This window comes from Pyrgilauda ruficollis, unplaced genomic scaffold, assembly GCF_017590135.1.
Source record: "Pyrgilauda ruficollis isolate IOZ18807 unplaced genomic scaffold, ASM1759013v1 scaffold10, whole genome shotgun sequence".
In the NCBI taxonomy this organism is placed as follows: domain Eukaryota; kingdom Metazoa; phylum Chordata; class Aves; order Passeriformes; family Passeridae; genus Pyrgilauda; species Pyrgilauda ruficollis.
The window spans coordinates 5314926-5340779 of record NW_024508101.1 but is presented as its reverse complement, the minus strand read 5'-3'; the positions used below and the strand labels follow the sequence as shown (position 1 = coordinate 5340779).

The 25854-nt window shown below is 37.5% G+C and overlaps 1 protein-coding gene across 1 annotated transcript in view; it reads right to left on the bottom strand.

The window, feature by feature from the left end:
• SUCLG2 (succinate-CoA ligase GDP-forming subunit beta) overlaps nucleotides 1-25854 on the bottom strand; it is a 106275-nt gene that overhangs the window by 65350 nt on the left and 15071 nt on the right. Inside the window, exon 2 of the mRNA XM_041464432.1 lies at nucleotides 20511-20652. Coding sequence (XP_041320366.1) covers nucleotides 20511-20652 — 142 coding nt within the window. The remainder of the gene's footprint in view (nucleotides 1-20510; nucleotides 20653-25854) is intronic.

Sequence of the window (25854 nt, the reverse complement as noted above, 5' to 3'; positions counted from 1 at the left end):
GTGCTTAAAGGCCTTTTGAATGAAGATAACAATTTTCCCCTCTTTTAATTTTAATTTAAACTCTCTTCCTCTGTTATTTTCATCCTTCTGCACCATAACACCAAAAATAATTATGCTCTTACAAGCCCACTTTCTACAACCTTTGGTTTGCAGACTAGTTTAGAATTAAAGTTAAATAAATCATCCTTTTTATAATTCCATACCTTTGAATATACTGTATATTTATCGCTAGATTATAAGCCTCATTAAAATCTATAATGATAAATTAGTCAGTCTCTTGATTCTGTCACTACTATTATTAATTGCTTTCATAGCCATTACTACACACTTCACCGGTGATAAAAATTTTAAGGCTAGATAAAATCAGCTAAGCTAAAGCTCACTCTCAATATTGCATCTTAAACCTTCTCAGAGTGAAAGTAATCAAGTATTCACACATCCTACATGTAAGTTAAACCTGATAAATTACTTATACAGCAAATGGAGCCTCACTAGATCCAGCAGCACCACTATAATGCATGAAAAAATATGCACATTAAGACAGGGATCCAAAAGAAACAGTTCTCATATTGAAACTGTTCATTGTATGTGCTCGATTCAAACTCCATGGGATATCTTATTCCTGATACTTTTCAGCCTTTAACAGCTTCTTTTTTCAACCTAACTTCTCATTATTTTTTACATAAATTTCCTCTGTAATAGACAAAGGGCTTAGAAAAATGGCTATTTTCACATTTGCTTACAAACTTGAGAGCAGACGTGGTTTGAAACTCAATCAGGAAAGGAACAACTTTGTTCTTTTGTGAAAGAGCACTGAAGTTCACTGACAAGAGAGAAAAAGCTTTCTGCCAGCTCTAAAGCAACATCCATTATTCTATGGGCAAAACAGAAAGGCAATTTCTGTAACCTGCAGCCACCCTGGCATCCTGCAGCATATAAATAGTAAATACTGAACAAAAATAGAAAAATCCATGCAAAGGGATCCAGGGTTCTTCCATCATTATACCCAACAGGTCCATTCTTCCTACTTTTAGACTTCAAAATATCCTTTATATTATGCCCAAGCCAATATTATTCTTCTCCTCTTCAGATGATTTCATTTTAAGAGGCAGCAAAAGCAACCAAAGAAGACTTTTGCTTCTGTATTAGTCACAATCCCTGTGACCTGACAATACCACCACAGAAGCTTCTCAGGATACTCTGTTAAGCACTGAGAAACCTGGGCATGCAAAATCATGTGCTTTAGTAGACCTGCTTTCCTTTGAAGTATTAAATACATGAATAAATTGCAATACTTGATTTGTAAAATCATCATTCAAAAATTTGTCAATTTTAACAGATTCTTATCAAGACATTTCTCTCTATCCTTCCCACTTCTCTAAATTACAAAAAAAAAAAAAAAAAATACCTTTTAAAGCTTACAAGGATTGGAAGTTTTCCTTGCCAAAATAACATGCAAACCTTTTTTTGCTCCTCCCCACAGTAAAATATATTTTAAAGTTAGCAGACTCAGGCAGATCAACTGTGCCCTAAATTCTTGACTGAATAGCATAACAAAATTTGTTTTAATACACTTCAGGGAACAGGCTCTATGCAATCTGTAGTGTTGAAGTCAAGCAGCCATTAGGAACAAACACTGTTCTCACCCCTTGCTGCAACAATACACACACCTGCTTTCCTGGAACGTGTTCAAAATTTCATTCTTTCTGATTATATGTAAGGCAAAAAAAAAGACACAAAGCCTTCTCTGACTGATTCTAATTCTTTTATCCAATATTGAACTACAGAGATGATTTTGAAAAAATTGTTTGTAGTATAGAATATATAAAAACCAAGGCACACATATTAGTTTTTCTCACACTTCACTTTCAGTCATAAAGGAGTTGTTGTAGTTGGAGATATTCTCAAAAATGGAGCATGAAATAAAAAAGCTAAGCAAGACACCAGGAAGTTCACATGGTAAAAAAGCAATTTAGTATGAATTGTTAACATGAATTATAGGATCACAAATGGTTTGGCTTGGAATGGACCTTAAAGTCCATCTCATTCCAACCCCTCCATGGCAGGGACACCTTCCACCATCCCAGGTTGCTCCAAGCCCTGTCCACCCTGGCTTTGGACACTTCCAGGGATGGGGCAGCCACTTGTTCCAGTGCATCACCTCCCTGATGGTAAGGAATTCTTTCCTGACACCAAATCTAAACTTTCTCTCTTTCCTATCTGAAAATATGCAGGGAGTAAAGACAACTGCAATGTTACCACCACTACTTCAGAAGTGTTAACAAATCCATAATGTGACAGGTGAACCCTGTTCAAGCAGAGACTTGATAATCAGCCCTTTGCCAAAAACAGTCTTTCCACACAAGCCTGCTATGCCCAGCAGGATCCTTAAAAATAAGCATTGAAATGGAAGCCAAAGCTTAAAGAAATGTGGAGGACATCACACTGTGGAGGCTGGAAAACCAACAGCCTTGGGAAGTGAGAGGAACAGGCCACAGGCTCAAAGGGAGAAATCAACTTTAGACCCAGCCCAGTTTCTGCAAGGCTGACAATACTGGGCCAAGACTAAATTCCTTCAAAGGGTTTCATCATCTCTTGCTGCCTTGTAAAAGCTGGGACAAAGTGACCTGACAGGTGTACATGTGCATGCACTGCTCCACTTCCAGGCACCTCACCTCTTTACTCACCACCACAGTGGTCATTTCTCCTCTTTACAACAATTTACAGATGCTTTCATCTAACAGGTAGTTATCTGCTTAATTCTAAGCACACACTGATGCCAGCTTGGCATTTGGGTGCCTGCATAAATATTTCCCTCAGTGGGACTTTGACACATGCCATGAAGAACTTCTTAATGAAACTCCAAACCTAATCTCTTTTACAGTTTGCAATTTTTACCCAAAGCAATGAAAATACTGAACAGCTCTCAGCTGAAAATTTACATTTTTAGCAAAATTAACATTTCTCTCCCAGAGACAGTTCTTGTTATACAATTCTGCTCTAGCTCTTAGCCTTGTATCCCTTAGCTTTTGTTTCATTGTGTAGGGCTACATTAGATACCACACATTTTGCTGTTTAGACCATAAATAAATCAATCCACATCCAAAACTAGAAACATACAAAAGAATATCAAATCTGGCAGTATTTTGATCTGAGCCAAGCCCAGCAGGACTGAAATGTCCTCCAGTAGCCTGATTCATTATCCAACTTATACAGTGGAATTAAGTACAAAGTTTTCAATTTATTGCTATACATTGAAATAATTTATTGAGCCTCTGAAGAGAATCTTGCCAGACTGGCCATTATCTGGGAAACATCTGGATGGGAAAATTATCACATTGAAGAATTTATGTCTGCCTCAGTAGTGCTAAAGACAGAAAGTTGAAAAGTATTACTTTGGAGCTGTTATTCTACATATGCCCTCGACCCCTTGCCCTCATTTAGAAGTGAGATTGTGACAGGTGAACCCTGTTCAAGCAGAGACTTGATAATCAGCCCTTTGCCAAAAACAGTCTTTCCACACAAGCCTGCTATGCCCAGCAGGATCCTTAAAAATAAGCATTGAAATGGAAGCCAAAGCTTAAAGAAAGAGACTGACTTGCCACCCCCTGCCAAAACTAACCCAAAATACCTGACTTTCACCTCCCCAAAATCTCCTCCTGTTTTTGTTTACTCATCACATATGTGAAATAGAAGCAATTGCCAAAATAATCTAATACTGGAAAAAGGTTAAGAGCAGACCTATTAGAAGAATATTTAATATCTAATTCAATATTTCAGACTTAATTACTCCATAAAAAGGCCATCTCACTGACCAATGATGCACTGGTTAATTTAGATTAAATGCCAAAAAAAAAATTGTTTAGAACATAGTCTCAAATCTGTATTACCTGAATAAAGTTCTTTTTACAGCTTTATGAAATTACCCAAACTATACAGTTCCTTCTCACACATACAGCCAAGACATTCAACATGAACCCATCCAGAACACATCACTAACAGTGCATCCCTGCCAATATTAATTAGCCTTCTAAGAAAAAGAAAATTTATTTCGGTTATTTTTTCTAGATTTCTTTTTTGTCCTGTGATACTTTTTTTTTAGTGTCACATCATCTGCAGACACTTTTCAAAAATGCTGAAGAAAGGCAATTTAGGGAATGTTCCAGAAAAGGACAGAAAAAAAGTCCCGCTGGGCATTTCCTAGTTTGGTAATTTTTATAGGTGTTCATCTTGTGATGTATTCTTTTTTCACGCAATGGTATTAAGAGCCTTCAATTCTGAATATTTGGTGGAAGCAAAATAATGCAAACTTTACAGTTTCAGCTCTGAAAACTCACTGCCTATTAGGACAGGTTCAGAGAGAAAAAAATTAGGTTTAAAGTATTCCCAGTACTTATTGAACATTAAGTCAAAAAAAAAAGCACAGAACTTTGAACAACTTAGCTGGGTGGATGAAACAAGTTTCTACTTGAAAGATGAAAATAAAAAATGAGACAAGAGATTTTATCCTGAGATAAGTCTTTAATTCATAAACCATCTAGAAGAAAATATTAATTATTTCAAACACATGGTAAAGCAACTGTGAAAATACAAGTTGTATTCTTGATTTTCACCAGTAGCTCATTAGCTGAGCCATTCATGATCATGCCCAGTATCAACACATGCAGCTTTTTGGCTTGGCCTCTCTCTGCCACTTCATTTTCTCAGTGGTTTTATAAGGATTTGCTTTTTATTATATGCAGCTACAACATGATCTGTATGAGGACACTGGACAAGCTGTTAGCTCCATTAACTTAATAATAGATTTCTGAGTGTGATTTCCTATTAATTTCATTTTCCTCATTCCACAAGAAGCCAAAATTTCAGACAGCCATATGGTGCTTCATAAACAACAATTAAAAGTTATTTGCTAATTTTTAGGCACTAAAAAAAAGCCCATAAAAATACATATGCTTGGAATGATATAAAGGAAATTATGCTTTGGAATGTCTGCATATGTCTAAGATGCTCCAAACACTTCCTCAGCCTTTTTCCCATTCACACACTTCTGGTCCATGCCAGCCACTGGAGGTTACAATTAATCACAGTGCATGCCTCAAAGATCACAATTAAGATTTTTTTTTTTCTAGAAGTGGAACTTCACAACAGCAGCTTGTATGAATTGTGTAGCACAACTTGTGTTATGACTGATACTCTTCACTTTTACCCACTCCAAGTAAATCAGATGCAAAGCCTCTGGACTACAGTTTTAAAGCTAAGTATTCTGGATATATGAGAAATGAAATCTGATAATGCACGTAATAATTTTCTTTTGCTTTATTACCACTGATCTGAAATGGAACATCTACCATCACATCTTTTCTTTCAATTGACTAACACCAAAGTGATTTTCTGACATCACCTTGGCTGAGTTCTGCAGAACCAAGTCTGCATTTGTTAAAGGAATTTTGAAACATCGGGAATTGAGAGTAGGTCCTACTCACCTGCAGCCTGTAGAAAGGTTGAAATAGCAACAATTTCCTGGGTTTTCAGCATAGGAAACATTAGGAGGCGTAGAGATTGAAACAAAACCCCAGTATGTTACAGAACAATGGCCTGAGTAAAATGAAATTCTCCACCCTCCAGGGCAGCCTGTGTGGAACTCCCAGGGCCAAGCCAGAAGACAAAACAAGGCATGAAGGTCCCCCACCCTCAGGGCAAAGCACTGTCACTGTGCTTGTAACCCAAAAAACAAAACTGCAGGGGGACAAGGGACCTGGCAGCAGGAGAGGAACATCAGGGATGCTGGTGTGAAATAAAGTAATTTCCCCCAGGAGTGGGCTGTTGCACAGCTCTGTCCAGGGCAGCCCTGGAGGAAGCTCCAGCCAGCAGGGCAGGAGAGGTGTTGGTAGAGAGAAAAGACATCCAAGGCTCTGACCTTGGCCACCCTGGCCAGTCACGTGTGCTCCATGCAATAAGCTTTTCATAAAGCTCTCAGCTGCCCTAGAGCAGTGAAAGAAGAAGCAGGACAAGAAATAAAAATGAAAATGAAGAGTGCATTACTTTCAGCAGAGCTGAAACCAACCTCTGCTCTCCTGTCTAAGAAGTGAAGTGACAAAGCACCACAATGACACTTCCATGGCACTGCAGACTGAGCAGGTGGAGCTGCCAGTTTTCTGTCGACATCTCCCAGGAACTCCTCTCCTGTTACACAATCAATTAATGAATAGACAAAGAAAGAAAAATCTTGCAAATGAGCACAGTTACAAAATCAGGCACATTTCATTACTAGCATAATAATTCTCCGACATGGCTTCTTACCACTCACCTAAATCAGAGCACTTTGTCATCACAAATCAAGATTTAACTGCACAATAAACACAATGCAGCAGTTTGAAGTGCCTCAAAATCTACACAGGTCAAACATACAGACCTATTTTTATTGATTATGCAATATTGACATCAGACACACAAATTTAATGCCTTAAATCAATGGATTTGCTTTCAAAACTTTCCTTGGACACCTGATGAGAATGAGGAGGTCTTGGAGCTAATCAGTGCTCGAGGAAAAGAAAATCATAGGCCTAAACTTTATAAATCACTGGTCATTTGTACCAATCAGCTGTCTAAAGGTTCTGCTTTTCAAATGCTACAGTGCAGAGTGCCTCTCCCTGCAAACTCTCCCAGAAGTCCCAGAGCTGCCAGCTACAGTTGCTGCTTTTGAAACTTGGGACCATCTGTATTTGAAAAGAGCATTCTGTACGTAGTTATTTGCATCCCTATCATGCCAAACACAGATTCCCAAATGTAAATGCATTCTCCCTGCATGGATAAAGACCCAACACACTGATGCACAACATACAGACAAAAATATTTTCCTGCAAAGGGCGTGCCTTGAGTCAGATGCAGCCTGTTTATTTTGTACTTACAATATCCATTGAATTAACATTTAATATGGTTACAAAATGTCCACACAATAATTCTCTCAAAGAAGTGAAAATACATTAAAATCAAATACTTTTGTAACTATTTTCAACTTTTTACATTTATGCAAAAGATAATTAATACACTTCATAAAAGCTATTCAAGCTTTTTTTCAGTTTGTGTGTTTTAAAGTTTTCACACTCCTCCTTTCTGTTTTTCCTGCTGACACTTTAATCTCCTCCTCTTGTAAATACAAGCTTATAACAATAAATCGTGTTTTATTTATTAAAGATATAAACAGGAATCAATACAAAGCAGGAAAGCCAATCTCCATAAAGTTCCCCTCCACACTGACTGAAATTAGTTTTCATATGAAGATTTAAATATGCATCTGGTTGGCATTTAAGCAAGAATGAAGATATTTTCTCTCTTGCATTACATAACATGCTAAAAAAAATAAAAGAAAAAAGTACTGGCTTTGGCCAGTTCTAGTGAAGTAAAATCAATGACAATTCTTTAAAACACAAGTATTCTGCAATGAAGAACATGACACATCTGAGAACTGTTGCCTAAATTAGCACCAAAGAGCTCCACAAAGTGTAATATCAAGTAGGGGGGTTTTATATTCAGGTCACTTTTAGTCACAGCATCGTTGATTTGGAGATACAAAAAAAACCCACCCTTGATTCTTCTGTAAATATATTCTGCTTGGAAAAGTGCCTGTATGAAGCACACCAGGGAACAGGAGTGCAAGCAGCCCACATCACCTTGCCCTTTGTTTGGATTGTCAGTTTTTCCTTTTGATCTTTCTTTGCAGTTGAGGAACCAAAAATTGATTTTCCCAGCTGAACTAAGGTAGAAAAAGGACAATGTTTTATTTAAGATCCTTCACGCCTGCACATAAGCCTATTTCTTTCTTTATATACAAAAGAAACTGTCTTTTTGTTCTTGTAAAAAAATATTTCCAAGTGGGGAACGGTCTCAGTGTACTGACTTTGGATTCATAACAAAAAAGGAGGGAAGGTGCTTAAAAACCCAAATACTGGCCTCCTGCAGAGAAGCCACACATCTCAGGAACCTTCCAGAGGCACAGAAGCTTCAGGGAAACAGGTCACACTTGTTAGGTGTCTGCAGAAACCTAAGCCACAAGCAATGTTACACTCAAAACCTTGTTTACGGGCAAAGAGAAAGCACAATTTACATATTTAGACACATAGAAAGCCAAGAATATATTGTAAATATACCCATGATCTCACCAATGTAGTTGCTTTTTTTAAATTCCAGATTTACTTGTTACAGAACAGGAATAAATGCTTATATGTAGGGGAAAAAACTCTACAATAAAGCAGTTAAAATTGTTACACAACTGTTTCCTAATTGCGACCTCTTTTCCTGGTGTTATGCTCATCCTTCCACTGCACTTCTGGGTGCAAAGGTGGACAGTTTCATTCTGGTCTAGGGCTGTTCTTCATTGGAGTTCGTTGTTGGGAGGAATATGATATTTGTTTTGATGGCTCCTTCTTCCTCACTGTTTTAAAATGGGCTCTTTCTTCCCACTGCATTTACTGTATACAGTGAGTACTAGGGACATTAGACACCAGAAACACATTTTAACCCACTGGGAGACTGGGAGAAAATTATTGCATTTAGTAATTAATTTCTTTGATTGTTGTCACAACTTGTATTACAGAATAATGTGTTGATATTGGCAGAAACCAACATTCCCTAGCACCAGGTACTCCTGGACCACAAATTTCCAGAGTTATTTAAACAAATTCTTATTAAGTCCTTGAAGAAATCTGAGCTTACAAACTGCTGACCTGCTCTTGAACCTCACAGGAAAGCTGAGGACACACAAATGCCCACTGAGAAGCACAAGAACCTCCTGTCAGCTCCAGGTTTCCCAGTGCTTCCCTTGACTACTCCAGTCTTTTTAATCTCTTTTTTCCTGTGCACTTGGAAGGGTTCACACAGCTTTGCCCAAGTGTTTCATTTGAATCAATGCAGCACCTGACTTGTCACACAGGGCAGTTCAGAGCAGTTTTGTGGACAGCACAGCAAATTCTGTGTAATTATCACCCAACAGGCTGCACTGAGGCCAACCACTGCTAAACTGAAACCCAAGGAATGTAATCTGTGATTCTCCTTAAGATACATGATCAGCTTTTAGAGCTTGCAAAGAGCAGGAAGGGTACATAAGACAACTTCTAGTATTTAACAGGGCACTCTGCAGTTATTTAAAGACAGAGAGCAGTACATACATTCAATTATTGATAGCACTGTCCTGCTTAATTAGAAGCCTCCATGCCTTTCTCACATGCCAGCCCTTTCCCAGTCCTTTGAGGGAATACAAACATGCTACCCCCCCCATTCTGACAGCTTGGCATTTGTCTCTCAAGCTCCAAACACCACCTCAGCAGCAATGATGTAACTATATACATTAAATTTCATGTTTCACAGGTTTCGTAACATTAAATTAGCCTAGAAAAATGAATATAAAAGCAAAAGAGAGCTTTCGATTTGGCAATCAGCATTTGCAGGAAAGGATGTATCTCAACGTGATGTGGAAACCAGCAAAGCTGTTTCATTTAGGCTTCCTTCAAGCTGAGCTCTGTGGGGATTTTGAAGGCAGATATTATGCTTGGAAATTGAACTCTACATATTTTAATGAAATTGCACAGTCTAAACACCACAATGAGTGAACAGTCACATCAAACAGTGGAATTGGGAGCTCTCCCAATTACTCACATATAAACGGACTTTCCTGGGTAAAAATGTAAAATTGGAATAAACACCACGTTTAATTGCAAAAAGAATGTGCAGCTGATTTAAGTGCCTTGAACCTATAAAGGGACTGACACTACAGGTGAGTGAGTGCCTCTCAAATGGTCACTCTTCATGCACGGTGCTGTTCAGCACCTTCTCAGCCTCAGACGAGCAGGACCACGGATCAAATGTGTGTCAAACTTGCCAGCTGCAGATGTGACCACCTCTGTACAGCAGCTCTATAACCCTGGGCAGCTGAGTGTGTGGGTTCAGCCAGTCTGCCATTTAAATGACAAGGATGTGACCATCCCAATGGCCCCTCCTAGGAATCCTCAAAAACAGATGCTCTGTGTCATCCTGGCTGTTAAGCACTGGTTAATATTTCATTAACTTAAGGTCAGCAGGCTGCTTTGCCACATCAGAAAGCCCACTTCTCAGCTTCTGCAGAGTCATGGAATCGTGTCTGCCTGCTTTACAAATCACATGAGGTAACAGCTGAAAATAAACCTACAGTAGATTCCTCCTCCTCCCTGTGCTGCTGGAAAGAGTTCCAGATTTTATTGAAGTGTCAGATATACAATAGGGCAATCTTTCCTTAAAGGCAACACTTTTGCATGATGTTTTGTTCATGCTTCTGCCATTTCTTACAGTCCAACCATCTCACTTCAAGATCAAGTTCAGAACTGGTATCTAAGGCAGTATAAATCACATTTGTATAAATTGTGGTCACAGTTTACTCTCAGAAAGCCTCTTGCAGTATAACTTACTTAATAGTATGCAAAAGAAGAAGACTCTAAATAGCTAAAGCAATTAATAGAGACAAAAGAACATACAATTATCATGCCCTACCTGCTGTTAACTGCACTAATTGCATCCTTTCTGCTCAACTGAAAATTCTGACTTCGAGCCATCTTCAGTGCTATGGAACTCATGTTCAATTACCCCTGAACCTTGGCCCTTAAAAGTCTCTCTCTAGTATTTCATTTGAGAGGTTTATTTTTTTCTTCAGCAGCAGAGAGATTTCTGAAGGTATGCTTACTCCAGTCTGAGAAGTCCAGACCTCTCCACTACTTACAGGACACTAAACGCCAGAAACTCAGTGTAAAAGCCAGCCATAAATCAGAACCCATAAATCAAAATTGTGAAAATAGTCACAAAGCTGCATAAGCTCAGCAACTCAGGAGTTTCATCTTGTAAAGCAACAACATAAAATATGAATATACATTAATTTTTTTTCATCTTAAAATTGTAAAATAACTTTTCCACACAAACATCCTTAAGCACCTAACTTGGCTTCTTATGGATCAAAAAACCAACTAAATAAATACTATACTGTATATGCACTTCAAATAGGAATGTCACTCAGAAGATAAAATAAGCAAGTTATTTATAGTATACATTAATCATCATATTTAAATGGCAGATTACTTTATGGCATGAGACATAAGCCTGTATTTAATTGTGGGGGGGAAGATTGCATAAGAATAATTTTTCCTAAGATAGTCAGATTTGCAGTACTCAGCCTTAAGTCTCTCTTTTTCCACTTCTACTCCAAAATACCCAAGCACAGCTGAATTATAGTGAAGGCCAGATGTGGAAAGGCCAGTAAGAAAATCAAGCACACTGAACATCTAATGAGCTAAACCAAAAACCTGGGTACAAGATTTATCTGTGGGAACAAGAACATGAGGGGGTGTTGGGCGCGCTGATATGGCATCAGGACTGTTCTGAATAATCTTTAGTGGGGACAAAGCACAACAATCCAAGATCAGGAAAGCTCCTGCTAAACTGTACAGGTGAGTGACTGTACAGAGGGGCCAAAGACTTGGCAGGAGGAGAGGGAAGTGCAGTGCACCAGCAGTGAATCTTCCCAGTGACTTTATATTGTTAACTATTCATACAGCAAACTCTTCTTGGCTGCTTTTCTCTTCTCTTTCTCCAAAAGCCCCAGGGCTGTTCTTAAGTATTTAGAACAATAAAAAAATTTAAGATTTATAGCCTGAAGTTTAGCCATATTCATCTTACTCAGGTGAGCAGTCCAGCTAAGCCCAGGGGAGGTGCAAGAAAAATGTTCCCTTTCGTAATGATGCACGGAACAAAAGCTGACTTTAACTGTAGGACCAGGGAGAGTATGCCACACAGAGGTAAAATTGTCAACTTCAGATTTTTCTTAATAAAACAAAAATCACTTAAAATAAGAGCATAGCTAACTTCTGGAACTACCCTGAACATGATTCTGACTAAAAGGTTTTTTGTGGTGACATTCTCAAGGGTTAGAGCATCATTTAAAATATACAGTGATGCAGAGTCAGATAATATCTCCCAGCTGAATCCAGCAGGGTTACAAAGACACATTTTGTATTCATAAATGTGTTGAAATATTTTACTTTTCTTGAACTGCAAATATTTGAAGAAATGTAGATAAACAAATTTTAAATTCACAGCACTTTCTCAAATATGAAGTAGCAGATTAACAAAATGTCAGAACATCCTTAGCTTCAAAAACTGCTCTACCATTTTAGGTAGAGATTATCTACCAAAAAAAAAAATAATAATCATAGCCTCTTATGATCATACTTCTCAACTGCTGATATATTCAACTTGTAAATTACTCCCATCTTTAAAGATAAAAAAAGCTCTTGCAAGTCATCCTAACCTTTGTAAAATACCAGTTAATATTACCTCATTGACTTAAAGAGGGGATGGGAATCATGGTATGGGGACTGGATGCTTGGTGTTCTCTGAGCTTCACAAGATTTGAAAAGTCAGTTGTGAGAGATTCCTGGCTTGGCTCCAAACCATGTGCTTTGATAGCAAATGTACAAGTTAATATCCTTACTTGTCAATCCAGCCCATCCTAAACCAGCACCCGGTCCATAAAGACAAAAGGTGTAATAAATTTAACAGAAACAATTGACAAATTAAAAAACAAAACAATTTTCCCAAATAAACTATATAGAGCAAGTAGAAAACCAGCAACAGTATCTTCCTGCTGTACCCTGTGTCACTTGGGGGACACTACAGGAGAGCAGGGAAATCATGGCAATATCAATCATAAGCTATCTTATCTTAGGACTGCCATCATTCCTTCTAAGATTTTATTCAACATGATTGTGCTACTAGTCCTTCTACTGAAAAGTTTAATGAAAAACAGGCATAAGCATCAGTTTTGCTTTTGAGAGCCCTATACATGGGATTATCCCCTGGGACTGATCACATAGAAGATGCAGCACCACACAGCACAGAGTAACAAACAAAGAAAAGAAGAAACACAGCCACAGAAGAATAAATCTTGCTTTCAGTAATCAGGCCCTGAACATTTAGAAGCTGATGGGCATCTAGAGAGAGTAGAAGAAGTGATTTCTCTCCTTTACACAGCTGCTAGTACTACAGAGAAAACATTTTTGTTTAGTATTTTGTACCTTATACATAAAATGTGTCTAACGGTTCTGATTTTATGCATAAAAAAAAGAAAATTTCATGCAGCTGCTTCTCAATTACACATCTGGTTATTGTTCTGCAGCTGCAAAAGTACCTTGAAGAACCATAAAATATGGTGTGACAAGAGTGGAATAAATATCAGCAGTCATCTTGTACCCTCCTTGTAAAACTTTGCATTTTTTACCACCTGATAAAATTCCTGAATCAAGAACTATAACTTCTGTTGCCTCCTTCTTTTATGAACCAAAATCCAGTAGTGTACTTAGCACAACTGAAATTTCCAAAAGCCCGCACTCTGTGGCACATATTATGTTTTGAATTCAGTACCCCATTTCTAGAATATGTTTGACTTTGTGTTTTACTTTCAAGCAGCTATTTTGGTAATTTGATCAGAAATCAAACACAGAGAACAATAAGTCAGCTCAACATTAGTGTCAAACATCTGAAATGAGATTTTGATTTGTTAGCCCCCAAGCCATTACTCATATTACTATAAATCTATTGAATATGAAGACGTTTGGTGACAAAGAATGGTTATAAAATATCCAACTAATGTAAGCAGTCTCAAGCTTGCATTTACTGACTCACATTCAGCATGTAATTCTCTAACGAAGGGAAGAAATAAGAAAAACAAAACAATTTGTTTTTCACAACAATGCATTTCAAAATATCTATTTCTGTAATTCCTCTGGAGGCAGAGAGTCCTGCAAAGTATTTTCATTTCTAAAATATTAAAAAACCCACAATTTTTAAGTTAACTTGAAACAAAAAGATTCAACTTGAAACAAAACAATACCCAGTGGTGAGCTTTGACAAAATCTATTATTAACTTTCTTTGGAAATGAATAAAACTCAAACTCCCAGTTAGAGAAGCTGGAAGTTTCTCTACCTGTTTTTTTTTTTTCTGGCACGCAGGATGCAACACATGTGGCCATTAGCAACAAATGCATGTGTGGTTCCACAGCTGCCTGGATTCCACAGAAAACACAGAGGTGCCAAGGCTTTATGTGGAAAAACACTGGTGGAATGAGACAAGCAGGAAAGCAAAGGCAGAGAGCCCTCCCAGGGTGCACCAAGGGTGTTGCACTGCTTAAACACTGCTGCACATAAAAGTTTTCCAATTCTCTACCACCTCTGTGAAGCAGTTTCTCAGCACCAGACACAGAGAGAGGAGGGAAGCAAAGGGGAGGGAGCACAGGCAGGATTACAAGATTCAAACCCAACCAACCCACACACACAGAGGAGAAAACAGAACAACTTTAGGGCTCCTGTCCAGGGGAAAGGTCCTGTAGCACCAACATTCACTGAGTGTGAAACCCTCAAATGAAATCTTAATTCCACCTTGACTGTGCCTTGTGCAGTTCAGCTTCCAAGACAGATTAAAACTACAGCTCCAAAAAGCAACGCATGAGGAAATGAAGAATGCCCATAAAAATAACTACTATGCAGAGGTGTTTTATTCCTGGTTTGTTCTGAAGCTGTATCACAGCAAAATCCCCAGGACCTTCTACCAAACTCCCTAGCACAGCACATTTGGTGAAAAAACCCTGTAAGACCTTTCCTGGCTCCTCTGATTTTCCAGGACTGATCTTTTTAATCCAGTAGATGAGGTAAATATATTGGGTCACTGATATATTGATTAGCAAACCTCTTACAAAAGATTACTTTAACTGCAGCAAAAAACATGTTGCCTTCATAATTTTTACTCTACTTCATTATTTTCATGATTTTCAGACACAAGTGAGAATCTTAAAGTTGTTTGCACAACTCTGATACTTGCGGATTTTTTCCCCAAAAAATCAAATCATTGCAACATGGACAACCATAGGAAAAAGAGTATTATTTGTAATATTATTTGATAATATTTAAATATCATTTAGACCATGGTTAGCAATCAGTTGTTTGCCTTCTGATCATACACAGAAACATTACCTTCTATGATTGCCAAGCCAAGCAAATGTGGGTCTGAGCAAAGCACTTCAGCAAGCAAAAAATCAGTATGCACACAAATGGCTTTTAGCAGTACACAACTGCTAAACGTGTGCTCTAACTATGCTAAATAGGGTAACAACTGACTGTTTAGCACAAAGAAAGAGGGAAAAAAAAAAGTAAGAGGATTTTCCCAAACAGAACTCATAAGGTGGGAGAAGGGTGAGAAGAAAAGAGCAAATGGGCACAGGGAGGAGAAGGCTCTGAGAAACAACAGGGAACTGAACAAGGGACAGAAAGAGAGTAAAACCACAGACACTGACAAATTTTGTGGAGTTTTGAATTGATGCATTCAAGGGATGCCTATGAATGCTGCAAATAATGGAATATTAACAGGTATTTTCTACCATTGAGAAGTGGCTGGAAAATGCAGATTCACTCTAATTTTAGATTTCATTGCTCTGACAAGGCAAAATCCATTAAGTGGAACAGAGAAATACTCATGTTCAGTAACACTGAACGTGGTCCAATGCAGCTCATCCACCACCAGTTTTCTATTAAATTTAAAAGATTGTTTTCTAAATACTTACCCATCTGAGAATAGGATCATATTAGTCAATAACTTACAGCATTATTTTGCCTGAAAGAACAGTTTCAGAAAGCTATAATTTAAGTCTAAGGAACTTTAATAAAAGCTGTCAGAGAAAATAAGAGGACTTGTGGGAGAGCTGTTCCTCACCAGCAAGCAAAGTTCTGTGTACAATTCCCTGGAATGCTATTGCAGCAACAACATGATTTTTTCAACATATGCAGAAAAGGATAACCCGAGTGGCTTTTAAAAATAACTAGTTATAACCACGAAGTACAGGAGGGTTTTTGAGAAATAACTCATTATGCACAGGTGAAAAATTATTACTTCACAGTGAAGCATAGAATGGAAAGAAATATGGAAATCACAGAAATGCTGAAAGAAGCAATTCTGCTATCTATCCTGATGGACAGAAACAGAGAGGAAATTAAATCACATAAGCAACCCCATGATGACAGTAAAAAAAGATCAGCTAAGTAGCCAAGTTTTTCAAATAAAATTTTATATAGAGGGCAACTCTGTACAGGATACTCATAGAAAAGCTCTTCCTGGTACAACAAAAAAGGACCTGAATTCTTATTTCAAATATCCTCAGAAACATCAGGTTCAAGGATGTTTTTAATTTTTCCAGCATAAAAGCTTAAATTAAATGCAGACAGCATTATCACCAACAAATTCTTCATGATCTACACAAAAAGGACACTACCAGCCTAAAGGTCAATTTTTGATCCCTTCTAAACGCAAATTGCTTTCAAGTGGTTTTCACAACTAGTACTAGAGAGGTGAATTTTCAGATAAGGTATCTAAAACAGCATCTAAAAATGCAGCCTTCCCTTTAAATTAAAAAGGCATGGGAAGAAAAACACTTCAAGAGCTGAGAGTGGAAGCAGACTGGTGCTCACATGACCAAGAACTCTTTCAATACTCTAAAAAATGGTGAATAATAGGTGACAGGTAAATGACCTCATGAAAAGATGCTTCAATAAACCTTTTCTGTTCTTTATATAATACATGTTTACCTCTCCAGCCTGATAGAAAAAGCACACCTTCAGTCCAAAGCCGAATTTTATGAGTTCCCTCATGCATAAGCAATAGAAATAGGACATGCAGAGGCTATATTTTGTTTTATTATTTTTTTTTAAGAACAGTGAATAAAAACCTTGCACTCAATTGAACTGCATTTCTCTGTGATAGAGTCTGAACACTGCACCTGACTGATTCCTAAATGTAATGAAACACTCTAAGTGGCAACAGGCAGCATTCTATTGCTTTTGTTAAAATTCAGAAAAAGAAACACATGCCAAGTTCCTGGCCTCAATTTAGGACTGTCAGCAGTGCCAGCCACCTCTACGTTCTCTACTGATTCAAAGAGCCAAATGACAGCAGCCCCCTCCAGCATAATTACAGCCCCTCTCAGCTCTGCCCACCTCCTAGCTGGAAATGATGGGTCCCTTAATAACTTCTCCACCAGGCAGAGCACAAAGAGCAGAACACGAGACTCAAGGGTTTCTGCTGGAGGAGCCCAGAGCAAAAGATGCCCTGAGATGATGCACAGTGCACAGATTTCCCTTTCACAAATGATGCACAGTGAAGGCAGTGGCAATGCACACACAGCACATATAAGGATTATTTCCTTAGGTATTGGTGCTACAGTACAAGGAAAAGAAACAGCAAGTAAGGAAATGCCTTCTCTGGCTAAACAAGCCCTAAATGAAGTGAGAATTAGATCAGAAGACTTGTGAGTTAATAGAAAAACAGCCACATGAGCTTATACTTCAGACAAAAACTTGGCTCCCAAGTTTGTTGGGTTTTTTTCCTATTAAATAGTTGCACTGGAATTGTAAGAACTTGTTTACAAATTAAGTTTCTTCAGAGAGCAGATCAAGCAACACCATACTGTGCAGCAAAACAGGACAACATCTTTCTTTCCTCTCTTGAAAACCAAGGAATTTTAACACAAACCAGAAAACTATTGTGACTGAATTTCTTGGAACTCTGTAAATATTGCCTTCTCTACAAAAGTTACACTGGGAAATTGCTTAGCACATAGAAGGCAATGAATTCCTTGGGGCTTAATTCTGTATTCTTTGTTGTGTACAACTTCTTTTGAAGTCTATATTAGTGATGTCATGTTAATTTTTCTTACATCTGCCATTCTTATCTTAGAAGGAAAAAAAAAAAATAAAACCCAATCCTTTAGTTCCATTTAAAATTCCTTGCAGACTGTCTTTTGTGCAGTTGGTAAGTTTTGAAAGTATCTGAGAAAAATTAACATTCAGTGTATATATTAATAAAAATAGAGAGAAACAGAGGAAATGAGCAAAGTGTAACAAAACTGCTGATACTGGATAAAGGCAAACCCTTTCAAGAAGACATGCATTAACACCTTCCTGACAAGTGAAGACAGCAGCAAAAAATCATCCATTGCATCAACAGGAAATCCAACAATAGCAAAACTGGTGAGCACAGGCCCCGCAGCAGTAAAGACAGCTCTGTCAAGCACAAAACAGTTGGTGAAATTGTGAAATTAAATTGTGAACTCCAGACTCTATGCAGACTTCCATGACAGAAATTCCTACCTCCTTACCTGTACCCCTTTATCACACACAGAGACACGAGTGATGTAATGCTGTAAGATTGTAAAGGAAAATTCTTGTTTCTCCTCTATTCCTGAGGGCTATAGAAAGAATTTCCTTTCACAAGAAAAATACTGAACCTTTAACTTTCAAGTTTTGAGAACTTTATCCTATTTTTATCTTTAAAGCACGTTGACAAGTACCTTTTCCAGTTTGAAGAAGCCAAAGTGAAGGACAGCTGCAACGTGCACACAGCACCTAAAACATGAGATTTTTGAGCAGGACTTGGCAGGGGAGGTTGGCCTCTCCCCATACTTCACTGCAGAATGCCTGTCCATCAACAACATCCCCAAACTGCCTTCACTGGTTATTTTATTTCATAATATTTCATGCCTCCTGCAGGCTGAAGTTTCCTGTTTTCCCATATATTTTTACTTTGTGTGGTTGCATATTCAGTTGCAAATTGTGGAGATAACCCTGAGTGACAGAGCCAATATTAATCTGAGGGATCATAAAGAACATAAACGTGGCAAAATCTTGGAACAACAATGACCACAGCAGCAAAACTGATGTTCTTGATTCTTAGTTTTCAAAATGCATGTTAGAAACACAAGGACAGCACAGCACCAGAATGATAACAAGGATGTTGTTAATTATTAAGTGGATCAATGGATGTCAGTCATTTCAACATGAAATAGATTCCACACCATAAACCACAATTCTCTCATGCCCAGTAGTGCACCATGGCTGAATGCAACTACATCAAATGAAGAAAGGTATCACTAACTTCCACTTTCTGAAGTGCTAGCAAGCCCACACAATTAAAATAAAATTTACCTGATAAAGTTGCATGAGCAAACATTTTTTGGTTCTGGGTTTTACTTTTGGTTATTTAAACACTGTTTGTTTGCTTTTAACAGATGGATATTTCTGTGATTTGCAAAGCAGGCAAGCTACAGAGGTTATTTAGAATAAACCTAGCATCATAAACCAGAGGAGGTTCACTGCCTTTAATGGAGTAATTTATACCTCCAAATAGTCATAGAGATCAAGAACAGCAATAGTTATTGGACAGGCCAATCCATTTATGAGTTCAATCAGGAAGAGGAGAGTTTAAGTGCTGTAAGACTGGCGATAAACCTGCCACAGCTTCAGTTAGCATTCCTTGATTTTCTCAGATATACAGACATGAAGAAACACTCCAATTTCACGTGCTTTGCTTTATGTCTGACTTAGCCATTTTGTACTGCTAAATGCCCATAACACTTGCATTTAATTTTTTGTTTCAGATATATTTTCAAATATACTGATTGTCATAAGAAGGTTTTGATCACTAAAAAGTGTATCACCTTAATGAAGTTCTAGAGATTGAACAAGCCATTATGCTAATGCTACTCAGCTACTTGAGCTCTGATGAGATCTTGGCTATGAGTAAGTTGTGTTAATTTACTTTCCAGTGTGCAAAATTGAAATGCATTTAACTAAGTGGCCTGTGCATTATATAAAGCATAAACCAAAAAACCTTTCTGTTACTACACAATTAGACTACAATAATGTCTGGCCTCTGGCATTTTGATATTTGATATATTAAGAAAAGCTGAATGAAAAGAGGAAAACTGTGCAACTTTAAAAAGTAGAAAAATTATTTCAGTTAGAAGAGATTGACAAAGTACTTTAACACCTTCTTTTTGAGAGAAAATGAATCCATTTCTGACCCACATTATCATCTTTTGTTCACCACACCACGATGAGAATGCTGTCAGAGAAACAAAATAAAGCTCCAGAGGCAGGGTCTTCTCTTGGAGCCACTGTCACGTCCTTTTGCGAGGGTAACTCAACTCACCTTTTCTATTTCTTCATTTGGACACACACATTAACAAACATCTAAGTATCTTTTAAAATGGAGAGGCCACAACCTTCTCCTTCCTTTGCTTTTTAATAGAGCGAATTTTTGTTTGAAAACAGGTTTTTACACAAGTTCATTTATTTCAGATCCTTAAGTTATATCAACCATACAAAAAAAAAAAAATCCTCCACAACTATTCATGACATTCTGAATTATTATAATGTTAATTAAAGAATTCACATTACATGCTGCATGCAAAACATTTGAGAAATAAAGTTCTAAGTATTGCCACTATAAACTTGTTCATATATAAAACTGAGCATATATTTATGCTCTGGATGAAATATCAAAGCTTTTCAGTAGGCATGAATTTAAAGACTGTTTAAACTTATTAGAAAACAATTTATTTTCCAGATTGCTACCCAGTGAAGCAGAGTTCTCCCATTATCAGTCCACTTACTCAGTCTCTGAGCAGCCTCCAGGGCATCATTTGCAGAATCAGCTACAAAGAATCTCTGAACTGTAACCCCATGGTCTGCCATTATTTTTTTGCTTTGGTACTCCTGCAGGTTGAGCCATCGTCTGGGGGTTAATTGAACAGCCTAGAAAAAACAAGAGGGGAAAATAACATAATGCTCATTAAGAAGAGTTCATGAGACAGCCCACTGAGCTCTTCCACCTCATGGTTATCTCAAACCAGCAGTTAAACAACACCCAGAGAAAAGGTAAAATACTTATTGATTTACCTAAGTGCCTTTTCTTAACATTTGTGCATCCCAAGTACTCTGAAAGCTACAGATATTTTTTAAAAGCTACACAAGGCTCACTTGGCCAGACAAAATGTCTTGCATTTAATATCAAGGCAAATTTGGCTTGAACTCCAAAGTCTATTTATGTTTCAATGTTTTCCTCTGCTATAAAAGTAGTAACAGACATTAAAACAAATTCACTTTCATGTTAAATATCCTCATTGTAGAACATTTCATCTAATCTCTCCCCATAAAATTATTTCAACTGATTCTAGGTGTTTGGTGAAGCATATCTGAGAAGAAAAACAAGTGACATGGAATTAGCATTATTCTGTAAGAAACTATACACTAATACATGTATTTCAGTAGTCTGCTATCTCTGGTTTGTTCATTGTGCTTCTAAGCAGCAGGACACCAGCACAGCCACATCAGCTATGCCAGCCCAACAACAGCTAGTTATAATAATTAGAATAATGAGAATAATGAGAATAATTCCCTCCTCATTCCCAACATGCCAGTTTAGATGCCCTGTGGGAATACAAACACATCTACACCCTATGGGTACAAAGATCTTACACACACAAAGACACCACATTCACTTGTCCTGGCAGGAAACCTTGAGACACTACAGAAGTCACAGGATCTTTACTGAATGGTTTTAAGAAAGGACACATTCTCCACACAGGATAAACTGATTCACACAAAAGCAATAATTAAGGAGCTGGAGCTGACTCCTGGCAATGCTATAATGGCAAAGGTGGAGCTGGCTCCTGGCAATGGTATAATTCCATTTTGTGCCAGCCAAAGATGCTTTTCCCACATGGAGAGACAAAGTGCTGTCCCCCTGGCAGCCAGCCACAATCAGTTCTTGGTTTCTCCTAAAGTAAGGAACACAGCACGCAAGCCAGTGCTACGTATTTAGAAATGTTGGACAAAGAGGATTATTTACTATACTTTCATCTCTAGCAGCATGATAAAAAAATTATCAACCTAATGCAACTTTATCCTGAAAACAAAACCCCTCTATGCTGAAGTCTTTCAATAACACACTCTCTCACAACACTCAAGGTTTACAGGCTGAGTTGTCTCAAAAGCAAACTCCCATCTGTTCTATTCTCTTTGAAACACACACAAAAGATTGATGCATAAAGAAAACACAAACCCATCTTCTACAGTATATAACTGCATGTTTTCTGTAGAAGTGGCTCCCACTGAACTTAAACAGTTACAAATAGCTCAGGATGACATTTTAAATCCTTTTATGCATAACCTGATTAGCATATTTTAGAGGAACAAAATGGCATTGTCAGTTTGCTCTATGGCTATCTCTAATTCTACACATCATACAGACACCTCATATGATTTCTATTCCTCCATGCTATTCACGGATGATATGCTATTATAGTTTTGCAATACTTCAAATGTAGGGTCAAAATTTAAAGTGCCTTTCATAATTGTTGACATTTAATTTGTTTTCCCATTATAAATTCTCTGCTAGGCTCTAACAATTATCACTTCAGGATCATTTCCACAAAGGGATTAACACTAGGGGCCAGGAGGGACCCTTTTGGTTTATCTAAAAATTTCTACAGGTCAGTTATACTGCTAATAAAATTTTGGTCACTGGCTTTATAATTTAAGACAAAGTCTTCAAAACAGCTTTTATTCCATATTATAACTTAGCAAAATAAATCAGTTTCACATAGAGGTATTACTAAGCTTATCTACATCAAATAAATAAGAAGGAAAATATCTTTAAAAATTTTTTGTGGAAGATTTTTGTGGCTGTTGCTTGATGGGAACTGCAGTGACCTCTGCTCCCAAGCACCCTCAGCCCCTCACAGTTGCTTTTGGGATCCAACAGCTTTACAACTTAAAATATAACTCAAAATGTCCCACAGAGATACTCCACTGATGAGATGCTAAAAATCTTATTACATATGCATAAAGTGCAGACATACATAAGCACAGGGACACATCTCTTATAAAAATTGGACAATATTAGCAAATTATGAAAATATTTATTTCCTAAATTATGAACCAGCCCAGTCTGAGGAACACAGAAAGGAAATAAAAGAATAATTCCTCTGAAAAGGGTCAAAGCAGTTCTAAGGGTGATGAGGTCTGCTCAACAACTGCTGGCACAGAAGAGCAAAGCCTACAAACTCCAGGTTAGTGAGCACACTTTTCCCCCCTCCTATATTACATGATTCTAAGAGAGACCATCTTACTAAGTGCCAGCTGAGGACTTTCAATCAAGTCTTTGCACAAAAGACAAACTCCTGGTTGTGAATGAACTGCTTGATAAAATTAATAAGTATCTGAAGTCTGTACCAGAAGCTCTGAAGAGCAAGGAACATGAAAAACTTGCTTTAAAGCACTTGCAGGATACCCACCATATGTCATGAGGACAGCAGGAAAACTAAAGCAGTTACAAGAGATGAAATAAAGCACAAGCTTTGAATCTGTAAAGGTGATTGCTCTTTCAAGACTATCTTGAAAAATCAAAACAGCTGTGGACATGCATTTTAGGGTAAAGACAAAAAAAGTGACCACGAAATCTCAGAAACATGAGTAAACAGATTCTGCTTTGAACCAATTTCCAGTCCAAGGCATTTTGGTTGCAATAAATCTGTATCTGAATTTATAGAAGAATCTTGAATCCCTACCCTCCAAATACAGTTATACCAAGCATTCTCAAAAATCTCAGATGGGCTTCAAATGGCCTAAATTCTTGGGCATCATAAACTTTTATGCATTCTACAGAATAAATCCACACGTGAGACTGACAGCAAGATGCTAATGCACAAAGGTACAGCCTCAAAACTCTAGAGAAAAACCTACAAGTATTTGAAAGAAAGCTATTTCCCACAGACAGTCTTCTACAGGCAGCCTTAATCCAACCCTTCCCCCTGAAAAGTGTTAGAAGGAGACTTTAATCTGGCACAGAACACAACTCTGCCATCACATTTTTTTTTACCCATTTTCCTGTTTTAGAGCTGTTCCATTGCTTGCAGCAGCATCAAACAGCACTGTTAGATTTGCCAGTTCAGTTCCAGCTCTCAGCAAAGACAGACTAAAGAATTAGATGACAAATCAGCATCAGAAAAACAATCTCAATGTGAAAGAGGAAATGGGGGGAGCATCTGAAAGAGAAACAACAGCACAGGAAAGCAGAGTCTAGCTTTTAGTAATTTCTGTTAATTATCCTCATCACCTTCCATTCCCAGCATATCCCTCCTTGAATATTTTTATCTCTCCACACATTGGTCAGAAAACATATCAGAAAACACCAGAGAAGTCTCAGATCTTTCCATGAAGCTCTGTCCCAGCTGACACCCAGTATGTTCCACAAGTTCAAGCTGTATCTGGGTTTCATCTCTCTCTTTATTGCAAGGTTGGACTGGAGTACAAGGACTAGATCCAGTCCCACCAGCCTGTGAAGGAGAGACTGGAAATTGTGTGTGGATTTTAGTAAACCCTGACTCCCTGTGTGACATCTCATCTTTCATCTTCATAAGATAAGAGACAAAGAACCAAAAAATTTTCCACTGGAGGCATTTTTCTGTTATCCTTTCATATGGGAACTTTTTGTTCTGTATTGATGTACACATTGAAGATGCAGAGTGGATCTTATTTGAGATTCAGATCTGCCTGTTAAATCAAAAGGTGTTGTTTATTTTCAAAACATAAATAAGGTTTAAGAATAAATCTGTGAAACTAAGAAAACATTAGTAGCAGCACATAGAAAATAAAATGTTGTTATTCAAAATAATAAAGCTTTAAAGAGGAATTAAATTCATCCTAATAAGATATTTCTTAAGATTAAATTTCTAATGAAAGTGCTTATCAAAGAGATTAGAACACTTAAATAAAGCTCTTTTACAACCGATAACATTTGTTGAGAGCCTGACAACAACATCAAAAATCCCAAAACTCAAGTAAGTGGAACAAAAAGCCTCAACTCAGCAATAACATGAAGTGAGATGAAGGCAGAATTATTTATTCAAGTACAACTTTCAAACCAGACTTTCTCCTGCTGGCTAGAATTATTTGGCATTTTCCAAAAGCACAAAGCATTGGTTGGGTTTCACCTCCAACCTCCCTTCCCTTCTCCAATCTCCAAGATTTTTGTTACCAGTCAGAATCACACTAATGTAGACCAAAAATATATAGAGTGAGGAGGATTTAGAAAATCACTATTAGTGGGAATTGTGTCTTTTGTTCTGAACAAGTTTTCTGTCCAAAGTTCCTTCTTTATATTAGCAGAGACCACATTTGGTCCCACAGCATGACTAAATGAATGGCACACATATCAAGAAATCAAATATTTATTTTTGATCATCTTAACATGGTCAGGTGTTGCAAAACTGTATCTGTGGTTTATTGACTACTGCTAGGAAAAAAACCTGATTCTTCATATAACCTGCATAATCTCTTATATACCACCTTTTTGTTTGTTGGGTTTTTTTAAATAAAATGCTAAAGACTCTGCACAAATAACGTATTTGGATTTGCATTATTCTTCCACCGTTCCATTTGCCAATTCTTTAGCTGTCACATGGCAAGGAATAAAACTGCATCATTTAAATAACAAGGGCTAAAAAACTAGCAGCTTAGTTCAAGCATAGTGGAACTAAAAGTACATCTAGCAGAAATTTGCTTCAATATAAACAAAACAAAAAAAACCCCAAAACCAAAAAACCAAAAACAAAACACCAAACTCCCCCCCAAAAACCCCAAAACAAATTTAGAAAACACTGCAATAGAGACATCGTTGTTATATATGCAGCATTAACTACTCTGATGTAAAACATCTTTCAGATGACCCAGGAGGTATCTTTTGAGTGCTTGCTTTTGGAAAAAGAAAACACACACCCATAAAACCAGAAGAAACTGTCTTAACACGTTCATCAAGAGGTTTGCAAGTTGCATGTTAACTACTTCAGCAAAACTCTGCTCGAAATGTTCCAAATAAGCACCAAACAGGAGCAGCATCAGTAACCCCAAACTTCATCAGATTATGGCACTGCTTATCTCTTACCTGAACCTATA